General features: G+C 39.3%; 1 protein-coding gene across 1 annotated transcript in view; it reads left to right on the top strand.

Moving 5' to 3' along the window:
* The first annotated feature begins 293 nt into the window (after positions 1-293).
* CENPP (centromere protein P) overlaps positions 294-17,990 on the top strand; it is a 270,026-nt gene continuing 252,329 nt past the window's right edge. Inside the window, exons 1-6 of the mRNA XM_054976147.1 lie at positions 294-400; positions 1,938-2,093; positions 4,104-4,261; positions 7,333-7,424; positions 11,144-11,232; positions 15,845-15,941. Of these exons, the coding sequence (XP_054832122.1) occupies positions 1,957-2,093; positions 4,104-4,261; positions 7,333-7,424; positions 11,144-11,232; positions 15,845-15,941 (573 nt within the window). The 5' untranslated portion in view covers positions 294-400; positions 1,938-1,956. The remainder of the gene's footprint in view (positions 401-1,937; positions 2,094-4,103; positions 4,262-7,332; positions 7,425-11,143; positions 11,233-15,844; positions 15,942-17,990) is intronic.

The raw sequence follows: 17,990 nt of genomic DNA, 5'->3' as shown, positions 1-17,990 counted from the left end.
TTCAGGCCCCCCATCTCTATAACCCTCCCGTGGGTCTCTGTTTCATAGACGGTCCGGTAAACGAAGGACACTTGCGGAATGAGCTATCTGGAGCTGATGAGAGGGAGAGAAGGGGAAAGGGGAAATACGCGAAGGGCCCCTGTGCTGCGATGAACTCTCCGCTCTTGTAGCAAGGAGTCTGAGAACTACACCCACGCCGTCAAAGGGGATGGAGAGAGACGCTAAACCCATTTTTATCACGAGGACTTTCTATCTCTCTCTTTCTCGTCCCCCTGTATTATACTTAATGGTAGCGCCTGGAGTACGCTTTGTTTTTGGCGCTTAGTTTAGAGAGGGAAACCCGCAGACGGAAGAAATCCGTGTAGAGGCGAGGGCGAGTTCAGCTTCGGCTGGAGAGCAGGTTAGTGTCGTACGCGGCTGCGGTTACGCGGCTCGGCGGAGAAAGGGTAGAATTCCTGAAATGATTTTGGAAAGGGTCCTTCTGAGCATCTGCTAATTACTGTTGTCCAAATTACTGCGTAGTCACAGAGAAGCAAAAGCAGCATGTCTCAGGGGGAAAAATGTTGGACGAAAACAGCAGCCGTAAATGGGGAAAATAAGTCTTTAATTTCTAGCTTGTTTTGAGCGCTAACTTTTCAAGGGGAGGGAGTGCTTCCTATTTAACATAGTCCAGTCTATTAATCACACTTTTTATCCTATCCTCCCTCTGAAGATATCCATGACAACCCTACACGGGGTTTTAGGCTCAGGGGCTGGCCGGCCATTTCATTTACAGGGAAATTTCCCGGTGGGCTACTGCCATACAGGGCCGCTAGTGGCCGGGAACAAGTAGAACCACCAAGCCCTGGTGACTGCTAACGCCTCAAGGGCCACGTAGCTTAGACCTTTCATTGGTAATAGTAATAGGCATCAGCTCACCTCTATCCACCTGCACTGCTGCCATTTTGCAGGATGAGGCAGTGGGTAAGCTGGTGTCCACTGTTGGTACCTGAGGGGTCCCTGAGTGGCTGAAGGGAGGGTTGCTCCAGGGGAATCTTCATTTCCTGGTCTATTCTCTGGCTGAAAGAAAATGATTGATGCCATCTTCAAAGCTGATCATAAACAGTGCCAACTGCCTCATACTGCTGGGTATGCACAGAAATGAGAAGGTAGTGGTCAAAAAGAGGAGATCAAGATCACGTGTCTTGTTCAGTCCATAAAATGTAGTCTGAGTCTTAGTGTTCCCTGGCTCTTGGACAGCAATGTGCTGATTAGTGTTGGTTGTGATTTTGGCTTTCTCCCACTTTTTAATTTACAAACATTTTTCTTTTGAGATAGTCATATTTGTTGCAACAAAAATAAATGAGACTGTGCTGCCTTGCATTGTAACAATTTTTTTATTTTAGCATAAGTTTTCAGTTTAGCAGAAGAAGAAACATAGTATTTTTATTCTGAAGAAAGTTCCACTGAAAGTTCCACTTTCCTTGAAAAGGAAAGTGACGTCATTATGCAGTCCGGTGCACGCGCACGCACAGAGGCAGCATTAAGCTGCCCCAGGTGCTGGCGATGCTGGAGCCGGCCCTGACTAATATTATAATATTTTACCATCTAGAATGTTTCTATAATGTCTTATTTTTTTGCATATATAAACCTGAAATATTTATTGGCATGGGAAGGGAGAAATCTTGTTTCAGTATAGTTTCTGAAAATATAAGTCAGGGTGCATATCCTGGTTCCAGAGGTGCACATTTATTTATTCCATATGTACATCTTTATTATATTCATATGACAGACTTGTCAAAACCCTGTTTATTGTAGGTGCTACTTAGTTTTCAGTTGACACTCTGGAACAATGGCTGGTTGAGTATGAAAATCATAAACTTAAATAGAAGTTAAAAGCTCATTATTGCAGCAATAATATTCCTTGCCCAATTTCTGTTTCATGCTTTTTATTTTAGTGAAACTGGTATCAGAGAAATGAATAACAACATTCTTCAGGTTTATGAAGATGAAATCCAGTCTTTGGAAAATGAAATTAAAATGTTAACAGAAGAGTATGAATGCAATCAGCATGGGTCTATGGCTTATTCTAATGGGAAGACAACGAAGGCCATGTATGCATTTTAAAAATATTTGTTTTGTCTTTATCCTTCAGGGATTTTTCTGTTGTGTTGGTCTTTTTTCTGGTTGGACTTACTGAAACAATTTGCTAAGTATACACATCATTGTATGTGGAGATTTAGTATTTGTCAGTTTACATATGTGGAGCCCAATCAAATGTACTGTTATTTAGAAATAAGACCCTATTGAGGACAGTGGGTATTGGGATGCTTGGGAAAGGCCTGAGATTGATGTCTAATGCAGAGCACTGTTTTTATCCTAAATACAGGTAATGTGAAATGGAGTGTTAAAGGTAAAGGTTATTTGATTCATTACTGGCAGCCAATAAATGCAATTGTTAGGAAGTGGGTGCTTTGGAATTGAAAATGCCTTGGGGGTCTCTGCAGTGAGATGTGCTTGCAACTGGTATCTATTGGGAAAAGAGAAGAAATGAGTATACTTCAGTCTGCCTATTTTTCTTCGAAAGTTTTAAAATGCTAATTATTTGGAGCTAAAAATGACCATATTAGTCAAATTGTTTTGTGGAAAACTTAGAGGTCCCTGTTCTGAAACAGTGAATTCTAGTGGGGATAGCTTAAGATGCCATAAGACTCAACAGACTTGTTTAAATACAAGGTTTTTTTGACATAGACTCAATGGTCTTCAGTCCATGGGTTGGGATCCTTAAATGAGTTGTGCAGGCTCACCTTTTAATCACAAGCCTCACCTGCAGTGTACATCAGTGGTTCCCCATTTGGTACCTGCAGTGGGTTTGCTGGTACCCATTTGCTTCTTCCCTAATCATCCATGCTTCTGTAACCTCACAGTTGGATGAGTGCAATGCACTCTCTGTGAGGGCTGCCCCTGAAGAAAATCTGGAAATTACAACTGGTCCAGAATGCAGCAGCCCCATTGTTGTCATATGTTATCCATTTTGAAACAGCTACATTGGTTGCCAGTTTGCTTCTGAGTTCAATTCAAGGTGTTGGTCATGACCGTCATGATCTGGCACCCACATATTTGAAACATCGTCTCTTTCCATGTTTTCTGGTACGCCAGCTACAATCCTCAGGCAGCCATTTGTTGGCTGTGTCATCATTTAAGGAGGTCCATCTGGCATTGACCACAGCCTGGTCCTTTTCCATTGTGGCCCCTGCTCTGTAGATTGGGCTGACTGAGGAGATGAGAGGAGGCCCCTCCTTGGAGATATTCAGGAGGTGCTGCAAGACCTGAATGTTTGCCAGGGTGTTTGAAGGGATTTGAAGGGTAGGCATCTTTTAAAGGGGGAGGAGATTTTATCTTGGTTTTAATTTGGAAATTTTAAAATAACTTTAAAAGCCACTTTGAACTATGTGGGAAGGCATATAAATGCTTAAACAAACAAACGTTCATACATCTTTTCCCCAAAGCAAATAACCAGTCTTGGTTTTCCTCTACCTTGCTGGCGAGGAGATGCTTTAGAAAAACCCAGGAAGTATTATCTTTGCATCTGCATGAGCACTCATTCAGAAACAGTTGTCTCCATCTCACAACCTCCCAACATTTTATGTTTGGAATCAGCAGCCGTTTTGTGATGTGCCTACTCCCAGTTCTTAAAATTTTAAAAGAGTCCTCAGGCTCACCCAATTTTGGGACCCCTGGTATATATGCTTAGAAAGCAAGGGTGCCAAGCTTCTTGCCTCTTTTTGCATGCTTGTATCTCAGTGGGTCCCACGCTTAGTGGTTTTGAGGCCTGAAAAAGCTGAAGGCTTACAATACAATCCTAAGAAGAGTTACTCCAGTCTAAACCCATTGCTTTCTATGGGCTTAGATTGGAGCAACTCTTCTTAGGATTGCACTGTTAGACTTGAGCATCTGGTCAAAAGGGTTCTAGCCCACAGAAGTTTATGTTTCAGTAAATCTGTTGATGTTTAAGGTATCAAACGTTTATTTACAGAAACCTAGCTTTTGTGCCAATTTGCTGCTGAAGCAGAATTTAAAAGAGTTGTCTTATTTTCTCAATGCTAGCCGATGTTTTATTGCAGGAAATCAATTAAAAAAAAATTCCAAGAAGACCCCAAGCAATATTATTCTTCTCCCAACCTGAAAACTCAGCTTGCATTACTAGAGTCTGACTTCTCGTTCCTGATGAAATTTACAGGTGTCTGGTTCAAAAATTATTCTAGGAAACAACTGGAGAAAAGTAAGTATTTTTCCCAATGCAGTAATATTTCATGAAAAACATAATTTTCACAGTATTTGGAAGTTTCTGTATTAGTATTGTGTTTATTACATTAAAAATGTGGCGTTAGCAATTTCATAATTACAGTGATACACTAATCTTATATACCAATAGCCAAGTGGACCTGATCTGTAGATGCTTAAATTTGGAGACTGGAGCTATGACTGGTCAAGACAGATCTTCCTATACACCTGAAAAATGCCCCAGGTTTGCAGAAAATTCTGAAATCTAAAAAACCCTCAAGTGATTAAAGGAGCCCCTGTAGCTTTAAAAATCAGATGCCCTTAATGGCCATTGCTAGGCAACCATAACAGAATGGGTTTGGTTTCAGTCAGTAAAAGGCAGGGGGAGGGGACCCTTTCCAGGGCTATTTGGGCCTTTGAGGGAGGACTCATTGGGGTCAGGCCCAGAAGCAACCACCAGACGACTTGACACCACATGACTTGCATGACTCACTCAGGCCCTGCTGCTTGCTACCTTTCAGCAGCATCCTGGAGTGGTTAGAGTTTCAGAGTAGGATGTAGGAGACCCAGGTTGGAGTCACTGCTCTGCTGTGGAAGTTCACTGGGCGACTTTGATCCAGTCACACAATCTCAGCCTAACCTAACTCTCAGGGTTGTTGTGAGGATAATATGGAGGCAAGGAGTATGATGTAAACTGTTTTGGGTCCTCGTTGTGGGGAAGGGCAATATGTAAATGAAGCAAATTAATAAATATAGATAAAGAAGGGGGACAGGTATAAGATAAGTTGTTTAGTGGGTGTGAAGGAGAGAAGAACGTAGGGAAAGGTGAGCAAATGGAGGCTGCCAGGAGAAAGGAAAGAGGAAATAGTCTGGAGAAGGGGATTCAGAGAAAAGTGAAGTACCCCCTACAAGTCCTTGCAGATTATCCATCATGCAATTGAGCCTAGCTTAGACAGTGCCATGCAACTGCGTCATAGAGGAAAGGCTGCTGGAGGGGTGGAGGAAGCTGAAAGGGGCAGAAAGGGGGTGGGGGGAGCTGAAATGGGCTGGGAAAGAGAGAAGGAAGCAGGAAAAGGGGGGTTAGGCTATGGGGGACAGGGAAGAAAAAGAGGACATGATGGTAGAGGGGAAAATGAGATTCCCTCCACAAGTCCTTGTGAATCCACCATTTGTGTAATTGTATTAGTGATGTATATAGATAAAAGATGAAAACTGAGCAATCTAAGCTGAAACAGTACAACATAAAATCATTATAGTTCTATCAGTGGGATTTATTAAAGTTGTGATGGATCAAGGCAATAATTGTATTTCCTCAAGTATTTCATGGCTATAATGGAAAATCCAAATGATCTTTAGTGTATGCCTGTCAGAGAACTTAAGGATTGTACTGCTGGATGATACCACTGTTCCATCTCAGGCATTATGTCATCTTAAAAATTGGCCTGCAGATGGCTTTGCTAGTCCATTATTTAAGAAAACAAATCCCACAAGTTAGCAAAGCATTATGGGTTGTATTAAAAATTGTTTGCCTTAAACCTTAAGTTAAAGCATTTTATTGTATATCGCTTAAGTTTTAGCATTATGAGTGAGAGAGTATTTGATTCTTCACTTTGTCCACAATGCTGTTTTCAATTTTAATAAGCCATTGTAATCCCTGTTATCTTTTTAATAGCCCAGCCTCTTAAGCTTTTTTTATAGGAAAGATGTTACTTTGTCCCCTGCTCCCTGGTTTCTTGTACATTTCTAACCTGCAGCGTTCTTCAAAATGGGTTTATCAGAATTGTACAGAGTGCTGAAATATAGACTAACCAAAACCTTAAATAATATTGTTTAGATACTTGATTTGAAGTGCAATCTAAGCAGAGATTCGCCCTTCTAAGACAATTGACTTTGATGTACCTAGAAGGGAGTAACTGCTTAGGACAGCACAGAGAGGCAACTGTGACAATTATTATTTTGAAGGCAAGGTATTTTTTATGTAATTTACGCTTATGCTACTGTGCCAGGACTCTGCCATATTGAAATATTTTATGTAAACTTCATGTGTGGCTGCCACTGAAGGTAACTTAGAAACTTCACCTTGTGAAAAATTCGTCATCTTCTTGATTGGGGTAGAATGCTTTGTCATGTTACTTTACTTTTACAACAGCTGTATTGACTACTTATTTACTTCAAGTAGCTAGTTTTAACCTTTAAAACCTGGAACCCACATATCCGAAGGACTACTTTTTCCCCATATAAACCTGCTCACCAGCTTAGATCAGCCTCCTCCTCTTTTGGGGAGTTGCATTTGTCCTTTACACAGTCTGCGCCTTGGTGGCAGCATCCACCTTGTGAAAAGCCCATCTGTTGGCAGAGTGCCTATGCAGCAGTATCCAAAGATTTATTAGAGTTAAGAAACTGGATAGGAAAGAGAAGAAAATAAACTAGCTGCCTTGCTAAATGAAAGAGTTCTCCAGAATTCTGAGAAAAGGAGATTACCTTGAGAGAAGCATTTTGCAGATAGACAAGGAGAAAATCCTTTGTTAGAAAGAAGGTACTCCCCCTACAGTCCTGTCTAACTAGAGGTTGCTGCCCCTGCAGGATCTTCTCTTTTTCTTTGTACACAAAACATCTCTATATGCAACCACCAGCCATAAGAGGTGCACAGGTTCTCTTTCTTTATAAGGCTGTTGTATTCAAACGTGCCTTGGAAATAAACCATAACTACTGCTGGTATTTTTCTGAAATAGTTTCATTGTTGGGCGTCAGTTGTTTCAGTTTTTTGTAGGGCTAATCAGTTTATTCTTATTGACCTTATATTATATGTTTGTTGAGATGTGTGGGATTTTTAAAATTTTGGGTTATAATTTATTTTTATTTATGGCAATCATTTTGAATCCATGTTGAATTCATGTTGTACTTTATAAATTTTGAAGCTGCTCCATATGTAGCAGAATTGGGGCATCAATTTTGAAAATAAAGTAGATAATAAATATTAATGTAATTACTAATTTTTAAACGCTTGGAGCACAAAGGAACAAATAACCATAATTAAGGTATCAACTTGTATTTCCCTTAACTCTGTAGGTGGAATAAAAACTGTATACAAATATAGGCTATCAGGAAATTGCCAGTCAGTGCCCTTTCAGCTGGAGTTCCAGCTCACAGAGGAAAATCAGGTACTATGAGAAGATTATCATAATACTGAATTCACCATATGTATGTGTTCGAAGTACTCTATACTTAAAATATTTTAATGCCTCCCACCACTTTAAAAATTTGAAGCAGAAAGTTGCCTTAGAATATCCATGTTGGTTTGTCTGTTTAAAATATTTATATACCACCTTTCCACCCTGCTATCCATTATATACTGAGAACAATATTAGAGCAATTGCTACCTTCAGAGCAACTGAGAAAGACCGAGAGTTAAAGCATCCCTCCTTGTGGTGGACTGGGTCATAACTCACCTTCATCAAGGCTCTCGTGTGAATGCCCTGGGAGCGTACACAGTTTTTGCTGAACACACAGGAGGCTGCACCACAAAGGCACCACTTGTGATGTGGCATCTTCCAGGATGATGTCTTGCCAAGGGTTTATGAGCTAAGCGGAAAATGCACCTGACATCCTGGTTTTTGGTGAGTGATGGAGGCATCTCCTTTCAGGCTGTTGGAAGAAATGCTGTGAACTGATGCTGCAGTCACATAGCATGGACAATCAGCGTGGTGTAGTCAACTATTCTCAGCTGATGAGCACTTGATGTGAATGATCTGAGGATTCCTGAAAAAATCTACATAACCTAAAAACTTGATGATGAACTGAGACTTGAATATGATATGAATCTTTTTAATTTAATCAGAGGAGAGAGGAGAGTCCCCGAAGAAGCAATTAAGCAAGAGAAGTTTACTAGTCAACTTCAGTTATCCCAAGAATCCTCAGAGGCAGAAGGTTCAAAGCCAACCAGTGCCAAAGTGGCTTAGCTAAAGGTACAAGATGCTGTTGCTGAAGTGCACCACAAAACTATAGAGGTACTAAAATCTGAAGATAAATCTACAGATCTGCCATGCCTCACCATTATATGGGTAACCATCATGGTGAGATGATGATGAAGCTGAAGAAGAAAATGTCTACAACAAGATGGTAAACCTGAAACGAAAATACAAGAAATTGGAGCTTTACGGAATGAACATGATGATGAGACCCAGTGATTGAGAAAATGCTGGAGCACATAAGTATTACAGTTAGTGTTCAGAGCTTAAAGAAGGTATCATATTGAACAACAACAAAATAAAAAAAAAACAGTTGCATGCCAAAACCCAGGAGACAGGAGAACAACCAGACCACCCTACTTTAAGTCAGACTTTTTTTATGATTGACTTTTTTTATGAAGGCCATTCCCTGAAGAGAGAATCTCATTACTTTTCTCAAACGAGGCGGCGGCGGCGGGCGGGGAGAGGGGGAGGGATTTGGTCCCTGAAATACCTTATCCAGGACTTTGTACAAAAACTAAAAAAGTGAGACTTGCTGCTGCGAGTGATTCTAAAGGGAATAAGTTACCTTTGCAGCTTGGCTGTACCCAACAAAGACCAGAACATGCAAAACTTTTAAAGCAAAAATCAGAAGGGCTTTCTGCTGCATTTCCCTTCTTACAGACTGCTTTGTTAAGAAGTTTTAGAATACTTAACATAAACCAAGTCCAAGCAAGGACATGGAGAGGTTAAAAAGCCAAGTGGTAGCACCACCTCTCTGCTCTACAGTGTGTGTATATGCATGTATTTTTGTTCAGTATTTTAAAACCTTTAATTTTGTGTTTTTATAATGGAACTATTTTTTTTATGAATATTGTAACTGCCTAGGGAGGAGAGTTTCCTGTCAAAATATGGATACAAACACCTAAAACAAATAAATGGTGTTTCTTTTTTTCAACCACAAGATGGCATTTGGATACATACATGTATGTAATGTCAGTTTCTTTAAATTCAAAATCTAAAACCAGCTGTTTCATGGAAATTTTTCCTGGGTGCAAGGGAAAGGAAGGAGTATCCTATACTACTTTAGAGAATTAAGGGTGGATAGAAAATTCTACCCAACTGTTTTTCTCAGGAGGACAGAATTATATTGTATTCCTGAGATAGCATTGTTTCTTCCAATCCTCTCTGTGGGAACAGCAGTAATTTACTGCTGGTGCTGAATCTACTAGGAATAATCAGTGAACTAGGAATGGCCAAGTGCCAGACCTTTCAGTGGAGGAAGTACAAAAAAAGTTAACCAGCAGTAAACTGTCGCTATGGCACCCCAGTTATTTGTTATTAGTTATTTTGGTCTGCTTAGCCAGGCACATCTGTGTCCATTTGCCTTCAGGCGATTTTGGTATGCATGGAATTTTTTGCTAACATAGAAATGTATTGCTCAAACACTAGAGCACTGGAGTCTTACATGGCGATCAGGACTGTTGGGGTGGGAGTTTGGTATATATAATGGATTCAAATGCTTGCATTTACAATATAGTCTTCTTGCATTTAAGAACATGTAACTTTAGTTATTCTATTTTTTAAAACGTTTATTCACTCTTCCCTTTTGGGACATGCAACATATCAAAAGTATTCCATAACATACTAATGCCCTGTTGATTACAGTATTCAGTGCTGCTTGAATTTTGCAGTTTTGCAGTTGGCACATATTGCATAAATGACCAGGGATTTATGTATCTTTCATTTGCAAAATTACGAATTTTTCATTTATTGTAGTCATTCCCTGTCCTGTTCCCACATTTCACTAGGTCTTTGCCCTAGAAAAGACTAAGATAAAAGGATGAAGACTCAGCTCTGAAAACACTGAGAGAAGCATTTCAAGTAACATCTTGGGGACATTTTAGGTTGCAGCAGAAGGGGGAAGGCCTGAAACTCATGCACCTTTGTAGGGTTCAGCCTTTGGATTGCTATAAACCTTTTGTTGCTATGCTATAATAATTTAACTCATTTGGTCGTATTTTGTCAATTGGCTGCCCTTCAGTTAGTGAGCTTACTTCAAAATATTGAACTCTTCATGGCCTTGGCCCTTCATATCTGCGAAACTGCTTATCCCCCTATGCTCTGCCACAACAGCTTTGTTCATCTGAGCAGGGTCTTCTGTAGGTACTACCCTGCAAATGGGAAAGATTAACAACTGCCTGTACATGCACATTCTCTGTTGTGGCCTCCACCTTATGGAATAGACTGCCTGAGAATATCAGGAATGCCACACTCCTGACATCCTGCTATCTAAAACAGAATTGTTCAGAAGGGAATTTTTATAAAGGTAATAAGGCTATATTATAATGCAGTGGTTCAGAAAGATGTTTTGGTAAAGGGGTGACTGTGGACTATACTACTGTGTACTGTCTGTTGCTGTAATACTATGGAATTTCTGCATTTAATGTGTAAGGTTTGTTTCAGTTCTGTTTCAGATTATTATTGCTTGTTTTCAGATTTCTGCTATCTCAACCCTATTACATTCTTTACTGAAAATCCCATCCTGTTGATTATATTGCTGTAATCCACCTTGAGTCTCAGTGAGAAAGGTGGACAATAAATACCATAAATAATAATAGTGATAATAATAATAATGTTTATTGGATGTCCCATCCTGTTGATTGTATTTCTGTAATCCACCTTGAGTCTCAGTGAGAAAGGTAGAATATAAATACCATAAATAATAAATAGTGAACAATATTTTCTAGGCATTCAAATACCTAGATTTCTCAATGTTTAGCCTTTTGGATCATATTTATTACATAGTATTTGTATACATATTTCATATAAATCAAGATAGTGATGATTAATTGGCATATATTAATATTTTCTGATACGTTCTTATGAGATATCATTTTGTCTAATAATGAAATTTATTTTTTTCAAATCAGAGTGACAAAAATGGTTATGCTGTGGTTACTGACCTTAACATTATAATAGAATCTGAGGAGTCTTCTGATTTAAGCAAGTTTGTATCCAGGTAAGGCTTTCTTAATAATATAAAGGAATAAAACGTGGACAATACATGTAATTGGTGTACTTGCTGGTTGTTGACAGAAATGTATACAAAATGTTATAGCCTTTGTGATTGAGAATATTAAATTACATAACCATGCCTTTTGATGTTAAAATATATATTGCTAGTTCATGTCTAAGATATTGTGTCTTGCCAACATACATATATATTTAGAAATTTTCAGCACTGGTTTTGCTAAAAAGTATTTTCCCCGAGTCACTTCTTTTATAATGTCTTGTATACCAACAGAAGTGTTGGTTATCTTTAGTCAATAGCGCTGTATGAATAGTACATTATGATGCTGTATGCATAGCTGATGATGATAATGACAGAAGCCCGATTTTGACTGGCTTTTGTCTTCTGTGATTTGGAAGCATTTTGACTTCTTCCAAATCACAGTGCAAAACCAGATATTAATTGTGCTTTTCTGTTAAGGGAAGGGACAATAGTAGCGGTGAGTTGGAGAGAGGGCAGTTAGCTTATTCAAAATGTTTATACTGTATAACCCTAAAAGCAATGAAAACATCAGATAATAATTAATGCTCTTTTAACATCCTAAAAACCATGCAACATAAAATCTTCTAAAAATACTGATGGCATAACAACAGTAGGCCTTCAGCTTGCAAGACCTGAGCATGGCTGTCAATGACAGAACATTTGGAAGTCATTGATTAATAGGGTCCCCATAAAGCAGAAGTGACTTGATGGCACATACACACATAACAAGAGAACAGCTATAAATCTTGTAAGAAAAAAGGACAGAGAAGAAAGAAGAAGCTTAATGAAGTCTTTAGTTGGTACATACAAGACTGTATACTTTGCACCAGGTGAACCTCTTTGGGAAGTGAATTCTACAGCCTAGGCACCAGTAAAATGCCTTTTCTCTGTTTAGCTAGCATGCAGGTTCATGTGGGATAAGAATAATTTTTAGGTACCCTGATCCCAAACTGTGTAGAGCTTTATAAGTAATAGTGCTTAGAAATGTGGAATTCTGGAAGCTGACAGCGAATGTAGAGCTTTTTAAACCGGTTGGATGTAATCCCTGTATCTTGTGCTAGATAGCAGCCTAGCCATTATATTTTGAATCGATTGAAGATTCTGAACAGTTATCAAAGGCAACTTACTTGTTGCAGCAGTCCAACCGAGATTCAATCAGAGCGTGAGTAATTCTCTTTTAAAAGCATATATTCCTATGACCATCTTATGGCCCGCAATTTTCACATTTTAATCACTTGTTGAGTAAAGAAGGATTTCCTTTTGTCTGCCCTGAATCTACTTCCCATCAACTTCATTGGGAGTTCTTGTATTTTGGAGGAGAGAGAAAAAGTTCTCTCTCTATCCCCATCCGTCTTGTTCCCCCTGGGTCTCCTAGATACCAGTATTGCAGACTGGTTGCCTTCTGCTCATTTAATTTCTCCCATCTGTAATCCTTTATCCCTACATTACTCTTCTCTGACTGTTCCTTTCCCAATCAGAATGAAAGCCCCACATAGCTGTTTTAAGTAAAGGAAAATATCTCCACACAGCCATGGTCACAGTCACAGTCTCCTATTTTAACTCTTAGTTGGACAGTTTATGGATACAGCTCATCTTGATGAAACAGCTCACTTTTAATAACTGGAGAACTCTGAAAGGAAATAAATAGTAGATTAACAGACATTTTGTGGCAGGTGGCGAAAGAAAGCTAGATATGCTATTTAATATATAGAATATACAGTTAATGATACAGCAAATTAATAATTGATTTTTGTGGGTATTTGTATTATTAACTAGAGATCTGCAACTAAAGGGCTGAGAAACTGTAGTGGTTGCAGTATGCAACAGACAGAACTATGGAAGGGATGGGTGAATGAAAGGTGCTGTGAGAACTGATAACTTGTGAAGGATGATAAAAGGTGGAAAGTGGAGCTTTCTCTTCCAAAAATTAACTGGAGTACAGTGTTATAAATGTTTACAGGAGATGTTAGGGTCCTTAACATGAGAAGGGGCTGTGTGCTGTTAGTGGGATCATTATCAAATAGAGCTCTTTCAGGGAGAGTTCAACACATATAGGGTGTGGAGACATGAGGAGAGCTACATTTAGACTAAAAGAGATCTGGTGAAATTCTAGATAATTGCCTGAGTGAATTGTAAAGAGTTAAAGAGACCTTAGTTGGCTCTCCTGGTTAGGCTGAAAACTCTATGAGAGGTTCCTCCCCTGCTTTGATGTTGTTAGGGACAGGAAGTATCTGAAATTTATGTCAAGAAGTATCTGAGAGAAATATCTATGACTTCATAAAAAAAAAGATACAAACTGGAGATGAATTAACATCTGCCCTTCCATGTTAGGTGAATTTGGGTAGGATCCCCATATATATAAGCTGTACTTGGAGTCCAATAGTAGCTTAAAGACCAACAAGATCTTCAGAGTGTAAACTTTTGATAGTCAAAGTTCCCTTCATCAGATACTCTTTTCCTGAAACAATTCTTTCTTTCCTTTCAGATAAAATTGAATAGAAATCCAGAGTGTACTCTTCAGTTATACAAACAGGCTAAAAACAGAGATAGTGTTTAGACACTGTAAACAAAATGAATATATCCAACATCATTACAGTATAAAGATGACACAGTGCCAGATCTGCTCCCACACTCTTCCTGTCTAACTATTGGCTCCTTTATTTTTTTTTAAATGACTATTGTCTCCTTTAGTTCTCTTTCAACACATATTTCCCACAGCCAAACTGATGTTTTTTCTGCCAGTAGCTGTGAAGATTGACTGGTCTTTCCCCCTCCCCTGTAAAAAAAAAAACCTGGACATTTTTTATTGCATTGCAATAGCTGTCACATTTAAGAAGTACTTTCAAACAAGTGGCAGCCAGTATTAATATTACCATATTAGATGACTGGTTTATGCAAAATGTCAGTTTTAGGTGATAAGACCGGTATTCAACCATTCATTTAAGAAAACAAATGCTTTTGAATTTTCTTAAGAGAGGGCTTCAGTTTTTGTTGATTCTCCCTCCCTCTGCAGCACACTGGCCATCTCTCTGCCCAGTTTTGTTTCTGGAGCTCAGTGGGTCCTCAAGAACAACATATTGGCTGTCTGCAGTGGATGGGTGGTGAGAAACCGCAAAAATCACAGCTTGTAAAGGAAATGCAAGCGCCTTGACATTTTCTTAATGCAAACGGAGTGTTTTCTTTTGTATGTGGTTCCCACTAAGACTGAAACATTTGTATTACTCTGCCTGTAAAATAGCAGCTCTTACCTAATGAAATTCATGTGACAAATTTATTTCACAGTGACTTTACTACATCTAAAGTAAAGTGTAAAAGGAACAAACATTTTCAGAAGTTGCTGTTGGGGAGTTCATGTTAGATTTGCTTGTTTTTCGTGATTGCAGTATTATATAATTCTTCCTAAAGTTGCTTTTTGACACTGTGAAGTGTTTCAGCTTGGCATTTGTTTAGTGGTCAGCTGAAACTTAAGTCTATCAGTAGTGTCCCCATCTGGATTCAATTGAGGGCTAGAGTGGGGTGGGGGATGGTAATAGCAGTTCCTACTACAACTGAATGAATTTCTATGCATGTGTGTTTATCTGCTTGGGTACAAAATCAGTAATAACTTTCTGAATGAGAATACTGCGTTCAGCAGATGAATATGTCTCTTTAAAGAACTTTGGTTTGTTCATTGCCTGCATTACTTCTTGGAAAACAGGATATTACTGCAGTGATACATAATTTCATTACGGTAACATGGGGAATGAAGGGTTTTTCTACTACATTCATAACATTTAGAATTGATTTCTGGAACCTGCTGTACATCTGTCTACATTAAAGACTGTTCAGAGACTTCCATTACAACAGAATGCGGCTGCAAGGTTGATGCGCCTCAGCATTTTTTGAAAAAGCTGTCCTAGCTGTGGCTTAGTTGTCAAGCACAATTCAGAGTGCTCACACTAACCTTGGGAAGCTGAGACTTAACTACTTGAAGGATACCTTCTCCCATATAAATCTGCCTACATTCTAAGATCTGTGTGAGAGACCTGTTGACTGGAGATGGCTACAAGGGACAGGACCTTCTCTGCTTCATCCTGTTGATGTCCCTGTCTCTCAATTTCCCTTTTTTGATAAGTGAGTTTGATAAGTGAGTTTAGATGTCAGATGGAAACACTTGTGTTCTTCCAGGCATTTAGTGATTAGTCATCCTGCCCCTACCCCTTTTTTGCTGGCTTTGCTTTTTGCTTTTGGTTAACTGCTTGTGTTTTTAACCTGCAATTAAATTATATGTTTATGTTATATTTATATAATATTACATAGATATTATATGATATTGTATTTATATCTATGATTTTATTATTTGTTGTTGATGGTGTTTTTACCCTCCACAGTTAAACCCTCCACAAAAATCCAGCCCTAAACCAAATAGTCACACAATGATAGTTACTGCTTCTGAGAAAGAAATGCTAATTTAGTGTAATGTAATGTAATGATGTGGAAAGTTCTTTACAACAGAAATTCTGTAAAACTAATCTAAAAAGAATTATTTACCAAAGAAAGACCATTATTTTACCTGAAAATCTCTTGTGCTGTTTTTTAGAGCTGAAGAGAGTGGAAATCTTTTGCTGTTTTTCAAAAGCCTCTCCTGTTTTTCTGAGTGGTGTGAACATCGGAAATACACTTTAGCCCATTTCAAGGTAGTGTTTTAAAATTTTACATTCTCTAAATCTTCCTGTTATCAGCTGAATTATATAATAAGCAAGTTGAATGAACTGTGATGCCATAGTTTTTGTAATGCTGATTGCATAATTTGTGTGTGGAGTTTTGGATAAAATAGTAACAAATTTATGTTCTCTAGCTTCTGTGCTGCTTGTAGAATGTCATAGTGCTTCAAAACAAAACGCTGGCTAGGAGTTGGATCTTCTCACCATCTACAATTAAGTAGAAATGTATATAAAATATTAACTTCTGGGTGTCTTTAAAAAAAAATTATTATGTGGCAGAAGTGAAGGAGGAGTAAAATAGCTTAATTCCAGCAATTTGTTGTGATAATGTTATGAGTGTCCCTTCAGTTTGGCCCAATACATAGTAACCTGGATAATGAAAAAGGGTATGTTTTTTTAGTTAAAACTCAAAACTGATAACCATATCAACAACCCGTCAGGCTACAAAATCCTAATGCTAAATACCAGGTGAAACAACAGCCATCCTGGGTGAGAAGGCTGACCTGGCATGTATCACTGAGACTTGAAATGGTAAGGGGGGAATGGTTAACCTCTCCCAGTTCTGTTCCCTGAGGTGGTGATTACCATCAAGCCAACCCCTGGTGGGATTTTCTCTGCAACCCTGATTTTCATTGGGGGTCTTCATCCAATTAGTAACCAAGGCCGACCCTGCTTATCTTCTGAGATGTGATAAGATCAGGCTTGCCTGAGCTATCCACATCAGGGAATCCCCTAGGATACTCAGTGATAAAGAATAGGCCTGGTGGGCAGGGAGGTGATGTCGCTGTAGTCTGTAAGGACTCTGTCTCCTTAGCATGCAGGCCCATCCAGGATACTACCAGTTTTGAGACTGTATGCCTAAAGTTGGGACTGAGATATAAGATTGGGATTATGTTGTACTGCCCATCCTGCTGCCCAACAGTCTTCCTCCCTGAGCTCCAGAGGAGTTAGCCGTGTTAGTCTGTAGTAGCAAAACAGAAAAGAGTCCAGTAGCACCTTTAAGATGAACCAACTCTACTGTAGCATAAGCTTTTGAGAATCACAGTTCTTGTCAGATGCATCTGACCAAGAGAACTGTGATTCTCGAAAGCTTATGCTACAGTAAAGTTGGTTAGCCTTAAAGGTGCTACTGGACTCTTTTCTATTTTCCTCCCTGAGCTGACAGAGGTGGTCTTGGAAGTGATGCTGAGGACTCCGAGGCTAGTTGGTTCTTGAGAACTTCAGCATTCATGCTGAAGTTGCCTTGTCAAGAGTGGCTCTTGATTTCAAAGCCACTATGTCAACCATGGGCCTGTCTCAGGTAACGGCTGGTTCTACACATTGTGCAAGTTGCACTCTTGATCTGGTATTTTGTTCTGGGCAGGAGGAATGTGATCTAAGGGTGGAGGAATTGATGATGGTTCCTTTGTCACGGACCGATCACTATTTGCTTGGGTTCAAACGTACAAGAATACCAAGAATCTGCTGGCGTGGGGAATGATCTGCCTCCGAATGACTTTTTGATGGCTGTAAGAGATTTTCCTGTTGATGTAGTTGGTGTTCCTGTCAACACTCTCGTTAACCATTGGAATGAAGAAATGACCTGGAGTGGTACGACTGCTCTTAGGCTCCTTCTCCTAAGTGTTAAAGCCCAGGTTTTAATGAGGGGCTGTGGCTGAAGAAAAGATAAAGGAGAAAGCTACAATGACAGTGAAGGACTATTCAGAATGACTCTGATAAGACATGGGTGGGAGCTCATTATAAAGCTTACTCTGTGGTGGTGATGGCAAAGAAACACTTTCTGCTACCATTTTGTCTGCACAGTGTAGGCCCGCGGAGCTCTTCTGGGTGGTCAGAGGCCTGTTGAGATCTGGTCTGCAGGAGGAGGTGGATTGCTCCGAGTTCCACTGTGGCTATTTTGCTAAGTACTTTGCAGATAAAATTTCTCACTATTGTTCCAACTTGGACTGTTATTAGAAGTGACAGTGTCAGATGGTGCCAGGATCCTGTTTTGTCCAGTTTGGGATACTTTTAGTTTATTTA

This window comes from Eublepharis macularius, chromosome 4 (genome assembly GCF_028583425.1).
Source record: "Eublepharis macularius isolate TG4126 chromosome 4, MPM_Emac_v1.0, whole genome shotgun sequence".
In the NCBI taxonomy this organism is placed as follows: Eukaryota; Metazoa; Chordata; class Lepidosauria; order Squamata; family Eublepharidae; genus Eublepharis; species Eublepharis macularius.
The sequence above is the reverse complement of the archived record's forward strand: the minus strand, read 5'-3'. Positions and strand labels throughout refer to the sequence as shown.